This window comes from Engraulis encrasicolus, chromosome 18 (assembly GCF_034702125.1).
Source record: "Engraulis encrasicolus isolate BLACKSEA-1 chromosome 18, IST_EnEncr_1.0, whole genome shotgun sequence".
In the NCBI taxonomy this organism is placed as follows: domain Eukaryota; kingdom Metazoa; phylum Chordata; class Actinopteri; order Clupeiformes; family Engraulidae; genus Engraulis; species Engraulis encrasicolus.
The window spans coordinates 8,399,538-8,406,961 of NC_085874.1; the positions used below are offsets into that span (position 1 = coordinate 8,399,538).

The 7,424-nt window shown below is 41.4% G+C and overlaps 1 protein-coding gene across 1 annotated transcript; it reads left to right on the forward strand.

Moving 5' to 3' along the window:
• The first annotated feature begins 2,150 nt into the window (after window positions 1-2,150).
• LOC134468980 (galectin-7-like) lies at window positions 2,151-6,980 on the forward strand. The gene is made up of 4 exons (XM_063222946.1): window positions 2,151-2,211; window positions 4,682-4,764; window positions 5,602-5,758; window positions 6,746-6,980. The coding sequence occupies exons 1-4, from the start codon at window positions 2,209-2,211 to the stop codon at window positions 6,899-6,901; spliced, it is 399 nt and encodes a 132-aa protein (XP_063079016.1). The 5' UTR covers window positions 2,151-2,208; the 3' UTR covers window positions 6,902-6,980.
• The last annotated feature ends 444 nt before the right edge of the window (window positions 6,981-7,424 follow it).

Genomic DNA, 7,424 nt, shown 5'->3' on the forward strand with positions numbered 1-7,424 from the left:
GTGTGTGTGTGTGTGTGTGTTACATCATGCTGGTGCAGTTGTAGTCTGGGTCAAAAGGTCAAATGTCACCGGTCAAAGCCGCTCCCCATGTCTGATGAAGCTGCTATGCAAGGGTTAGGAGACGGAGGGGTAATGTGTGTGTGTGTGTGTGTGTGTGTGTGTGTGTGTGTGTGTGTGTGTGTGTGTGTGTGTGTGTGTGTGTGTGGAATTCAAAATGTATAACTCTTTTCAGCTGGACTTACTGTATTTAGTTGTTCAGTTCTAACCTGATTCCCATAAGGTGCCTGACAGAAGAGTAGGCTTTTGCTATACATTTTTTGTCACATATTAACTATGGGATTCCACTAACATTGATGACACAGTTTAAAAGAAGTCAGTCTACACCGGCAGGCCACAGTCACCAGTCAGTGAATGAGCCTGATCTTGAAGGAATTGCGTCCAATTTCTCAAGCAAACCAACATCCGAAATTTCGCCCAGATTCTTACTCTTTCCCTGCTGTCTACAGCACAATGGTTTCTGATTGGTCTAGCTGTGCCCTTATCGAAACCATCCTTAAACTTAACCTGTCAGTAATGTAATATTTCTGAGTTGTTCATTTGTGCCCTGACCATCCAAAACCATCCCTAAACCTATCCTGTCACAGACAGCTGCGTGACCACTGCGCATGTGTGTTAATAGGAATGCGTCGTAATCTGGACGCAATTGAAGTTTTTGGTTTGCGTGAGAAAATAGACACAATTCCTTGGAGATCACGTAGGAGTGAATGAGGTTCTACGCTTTCATCAGTGGAGTTTCAGGCCTTTCCAACTTTACCGTTAGATGGTTCCAGTAATGTTGATGACACACGTCGTAGGTAGTCTTTCTAAGCCTGCGGTGAGGTCTGTGGAGATGAAGTTCATGCCTAAGATTCAGGCCTTTCCTATGTGCTTCCACTAATGTTGATGAGACATGTCATAGGTAGTCAGTCTATGCCTGCCGTGTGGTCTGTGGTGTTGAAAGTTGAAGTTGAAGCTGACTTCTGAGGTTCAGGCTTTTCATACTCTAGGTCTAGGACCTAGAGTCTACAGTAGGTGGTTCCACTGATGTTACATCACATTACACATAGCTGATGTTTTTATCCAGACCCTATGGGTTCTTTCTAATAGGCCTATGGCATGCCAAAAGAAAGCCATAAATTGACAGACATTTGCCAAAACAAAGCCAAAATATCTGCTATCTGGGTGGCCTCGCCATGACGTCACTGACAACAGAAGTGTATTTCTCGCAAAAGCGCAATTCTAATGTCATTGTCTCATTTGCAATCGGTATTTTGGATGAAGAATAGTTCCCCAAAAGTTGTTGCAACGCTGAAAGGCAGGGCGTCAGCGAAACGCGAGGCCACAAGCACAGACCAAGGACGAGAGTCTGCATATTGGAATGCACATTACGTGTAATGTTGATGACACACATCATAGGCAGTTAGTCTACGGCAGGCCTTACTATAGCGGTCAGTGCACTCCTCCATGCAGACAGGTGCAGCTGATTAACATGGCTGGTGGTCGAAAGTCATGATTTGGACAGAAAATAGCAACAAAAATGAATGTGACTAAACACACTGTGAGTGGTTCCATTAAAATTGATGACGCATCACAGGGAATCAGAATGTCCCTACTGTAGTCGATCGAGGCCAAACGTTATGATTTGTGTTGGAGATTAGCGATGGAATATAACTTGTAATATAACGAGTGCTGGATCTGAGTCATACTATGGGGAACATGATAATGATAATGCATTGACTTGTAGTAATGTAATGTAATGTAATGTAATGTGATCAGGGCTCTAAATTAACTTCTTTCATCACCAGCCAAAATGGCTAGCAAATGTTAATCTGTCTATCTGAGCACACTCACTAATGGGTCAAAGTGGATAGTAAGTTGGTCTTTTCTTCCAGACAAAATTTCACCAGTATTTTGCCAGCTGGCTGGTGTTAATTAGATCCTTGAATGTTATCTGTTGTACCAATGGCAGCTGGGAATATGATAATGTAGACATACAGTACATATTTCATCACACATGATGGTGTAACATATTTCATCACATCTCCACCTCCTACGAAGAGTAGCTGTATAAAACACATCACACACTCTGCTCACACACTCACTCTCACACAGTTGAGCACATTGCTAGATTTGAAGACTACCTGCTCCAAACCGCCAGCATTCAGCAACATGGTGAGTTCAACTCTTTATTCAGTACTGTCATCTCTCACAACCTTCAACATCTTTCTGAAAAATGTTCTCTTCCGATATTCCTTTCATAACAAAACGTATACAACTGCACTCTTGGTATGTCTGTGTATTTGTGTATTCTCCATTTTTCTCCCTAGAAACTGTAGGTTATTATTATACAAACCCCAACTCCGATGAAGTTGGGACGTTTGGTAAACAGTGAATAAAATCAAAATGCTATCATTTTCAAAACATTCAATCTATTCATTAGATGGAGAATAGTGAAAAGACAACATATTAAGTGTTAAAACCGAGAAAAAATATTGTTTTGGGGGACATATGTACTCATTTCTAATTTGATAAATCCAACACGTCTCAAAAGAGTTGGGACGGGGACAATAAATGGCAGCAAATGTCGAGGAAGACTAAAAACAAAACAGAAGACAACACTTAACAGTTAAATACATTAACCGATGAGATGAATTTATATTTAAAAAAACAGTGTTAATTCCTATCTTGGACATGATTTCACCAGCTTAAATGGTGGGTGTATTCCTTGTCATGTTTTGCAATGTTTTCCTTTCTGTAGTGCTTACAGTCTGACAGGTCTTGACCAAAAACCCACTATTTTATCACCTGCTGGTCCTTATGATGGGAGCCAAACTGTTAAAACATAGTAGAGAATGCAATTTGACCTTACTATGTGGCAGTAATCGAAGATCTCCCTTCAAAATATAATGCATGAGTGGCTTTTCATGCTGTTAAAAACCCATTTATACCATTCAGCACTGTATTTAACTCTACAGATGAATGAGAACATCTTAACCAATGCACTACTGCACCCGCATGCCATCATGGAGGCTGACTTTTGAAGCTAGCACTAACACAAGTTGGATGGTCCATTTTCACTGTAGCACAGGATGTGCAATGCTCTATTATTGTCAAAAAGAATGGACTTCTACAACTTCTGCTGACTTCTGTAAGCAAAGGACAGTTTCCCATGTCTTCTGGGTCTATTTCAAGTGAGCTCAGGTGCTTAGGAGAATGTTACACCCCTGTATCATTTTCATGCATTAAGCATTCTTAATATGGTCAATTTTCAATAGCTCTAGCACTCCAGGAATTAGAGTGAGACTACAGCCAATATATATTTCATGATGTCCTGAACCTATACAATGAAATACAAAGGGAATTCAAAAATGTATGTAATAACTATGGTAATTATTCCCTTTGCATCTTTAATTCTGAGTGACTCAGCCTCTCTGTGATGACCTTATACCTGGACACCTATATTGTCCGTCAGTACAATTCATTTTGAAATGTTCTTCTTTGTTGTTTTATCTTATTTGAATGTTTACTAAATTTCACTGATCCCCGTCCCAACTCTTTTGAGACGTGTTGGATTTATCAAATTAGAAATGAGTACATATGTCCCCCAAAACAATATTTTTTCTCGGTTTTAACACTTAATATGTTGTCTTTTCACTATTCTCCATCTAATGAATAGATTGAATGTTTTGAAAATGATAGCATTTTGATTTTATTCACTGTTTACCAAACGTCCCAACTTCATCGGAGTTGGGGTTTGTATGTCTGTTGAAACTTAGATGTGATATAACCTTTTATCACTCTGTGAATGGAAATACTGTGTTCTGATTGGCTAACAAGGTACCAGGACACCTATAGAATGTAATTTTAATTCTTTAAGTTCAAACATGAACTAGCCTACATTAAAGCGGTTTTATTTAAGAAGAGTGCCTTGATGGGCACACGTAAGTGCTTTCTATATTCCCACAGCACTGTGTTAACTCTATCATTAGAAAATACATACCAAATGCTAAACCTAAACAAAATAATGCTATAGACATTTAAGTTGTGCCCTGACCAAAACATTCCCTAACCTTAACCTGTCATTAAAGGAGAATTTCGGCCATTTTGGCAAGATATCTTATCTGATTCTGGTCAGGGATAATGGCTAAAGGGGACCCTGCGAGACATGTTCATGCGCACTGCGCAAAGTTGTTCAATTGCGCTGTTTTCAGCTGTTTTCAATAAAAGCAGGACACAGCGGGCATAGATTTCACCTTCTATGAAGCTTTTAGCCTGTATCAAAATGCTTCATTGTGAATTGGCTTGCTGTTTGGGCACATACAACGAACACCAATTGGTCATTTTAGCATTAGCTAGCACAGGCATGATACATTTGGAGATTTCAGAACTGGCACACCTACCTCTCTCCACTTCCGTCTTCCACAGACGTCCTTAGAAATTGATGTGCGGAAGCCCTTACAATTAGCTGACCCTTTTATCCAAAGCGATTTTCATGATTATGATGATGATTATTATCATTGGCCTTGACAATAAAGTACACTTTGACTTTGACTGGATCTGAACATTAATATTAATTTGAATACGTTTTTCTGTTCAGATTGCCTTGATGTTACTGTGAATGTGAATGTGCTTTTCTATTCAGGTTGCCGTGGTGAGTACCATGACTACCGTTGGACCAAACACCACCTTACAGGTCTCAGGTGTCATTCCAACCACTGCCCAATAGTGAGTTCACACACACACACACACACACACACACACACACACACACACACATTCCTTCCTTCACATGTATTCAGGGCTGCTGACAGCTTTGGCTGGGACTAATTAATTTGAAAGTGAAGCTGGGCCCCCTCAGACCCAAAATGCTGAAATAACACTGCAGATTGTTTGTGCTATGTTTGTGCGGGATTGTGCTGTAAAAAAAATGTTTGTGCTATTACTAAAATAATCGCATAATAATACAATAAAACTGCTGTAACTTTACAAAACAAGTGATTGAAGTGTTAATTTTCACAGCACAAATGAGCACAAACAAATTCTCTTCTGATACTACTTTGGATAAATTTGGACGTGGAGGGGGGGCCGCGTATTGAAAATGTATTAGTATTATGAGTATTTGAGTATTTAAATTACTCAAAAGCCTTAATAGCATAAACGAAAAAAATTACAGCACAATCCGGCACAAACAATCTGCAGTGTTATTTCAACATTTTGGGTCTGAGAGGGGGCCAGCTTCACGCAGGTCCCAATTCTGGGCCCCCTGTCTCCCTGGGCCCGGAACAGGGTGCAAGTCCAACTGCTGTACTTCCTCCTGTCCTGTTGCGTGTGGCCTCATTGCAATCATTGCAAGGGCATCGGGATGCAAGGCTCCACTATGTATCGCAATGCAATGTAATGTAATGTAATGTAATACAACGCAATGCAATGCAATACAATGTAATGCAATGCATTGCAATGTAATGACTAATGTATATTGCAATGTAATGCAATGTAATGTAATGCAATGCAATGCAATGTAATGTAACGCATTATTGCAATATAATGTGTTGTGTCATTCAGCATCTCAGTGTCGCTGGGTGACAACTGGGACAACTTGTCGTTCTACATGCAAGTGCGCTTTGAAAAGAAGGAGGTGGCCATCAACAGCAGAGAAGGTGGCCAATGGGGAGAAGAGATCACTGGGGTGAACCCCTTCAATCGGGGTGAACCATTTGAGGTGAGGCAGCCATTCCGGGGCAGTCGTGGCCTAATGCTTAGAGAGGTGGTGTTAAGATCTTATCACCCAGTGAGCAAACGGAACGTCTTCTGATTGGCTGAGCAGGTGTCCTTTATTCCCGGGTAGCAGGACACCTATGATGTCATGCGGGCGTGCGGGCGTCCAAGTTGCTTCTTTTCTAACTTTCTGGCGAAGTGCCGTTGCTAGTTCTATCGCATCTGGTTGTCTAGTCAAGACCGCGTCGTTAGTTCTATCGCATCTGGTTGTCTAGTCAAGACCCCGTTACTAATTCTATTGCATGTCGTTGTCAAGTCAAAAATCCAGTCGTCAATTCTATCGCATTTGGTTGTCAAGTAACCCCAACATTCTGTGCGCGTCCTTAGACTATGCCACCGATGGAGGCGCGTCTCACTAGATTAGGAAGTGGTGCCCATAGCAACGTACAAAGCGCAGTGGTGAATCTACTTTCTCACAAAGCCTTAGATCAACTTATTAATAAATTAATACATTAATACTTAAATGCTGGTAACCGGGTGATAAGCGGAATAGCGGCCTTCGAGGTGTCCCGATATCAAGGGAAAATGGACTTGGCGAAGCGAACAGCCCTTCGGCTGCGCCGTCGGGCTGTTTAGAACGCTCCGCCTCGTCCATTATTTCCCTTGATATCGGGATACCTCGTCGTCCGCTATTCCATACATAGGGTTGCCTGTTCAAATCCCATCCTTACCTCTCCCTATACTACCATTCATGGCTAAAGTGCCTTTGAACAATTGCTCCAGAGACTGTAACCAATACCCAGCAACAATAACTGAGTCTCTTTGGATAAACGTTTCAGGCACTGCCAGCTATGTGTAATGTAATGCGATGTAATAATATACAATTTCTTCTTCCTGATTGGTCAGCATTATTCTTTCTCCCTGATAGGTCAGTAAGAACTGCACTGGTTTCTGATTGGGTGGTTCTGATTGTGATTCTTCCTCCTCACAGGTCAGTGTGATCTTCACGGGTTCCGACTACATTGCCTCCTTTGGTGGCCAAGAGGTGAATCTGCCAAACAGACGCGGGAAAACCGAGACGCCGCAGATCTCCGTTACCGACCACCTGCAGCTCACAGGTTTCACTGTTGTCAAGTCCTCCAACTAGCCAGGCCACCTGCCATGAGCTTCAACTAGCCAGGCCACCTGCCATGAGCTTCAACTAGCCAGGCTTCCTGCCATGCCATGTCATAAAAGACAGTTACAGTGAAAATAAAGATAATTTTATTGGCATTATTGTTTTTTTCTGACTGGTGTGTGTTGTATGCAGTGGCTGATGGGTAAATCATCTTTTGAGACTGATAAAGACATTAGCGTAACATGACATGTTGCAATGGGAGCAAGCTTAACACATAGCTTGACACAGTGGTTCCTAAACTTTGTCAGTGAGGACCCATAGAATGTCTAGGTTAAAACAAATTGTGCAGAAGAGGTCGCCGGTGGGACTATTCATTGTTTTCTGAAAATACTCAACTACATCATAACAACATTGCTACGACTATACAGAGATGCCCAACAGATTAAGACACAGACATTACAATTTTGGTGACAGTAAGGTTATAACATAGGCTCTGTGCAAATGGGTTAATATTGCTAGATTTTCCATTATTAGTTTGTCTGCTAATATTGCT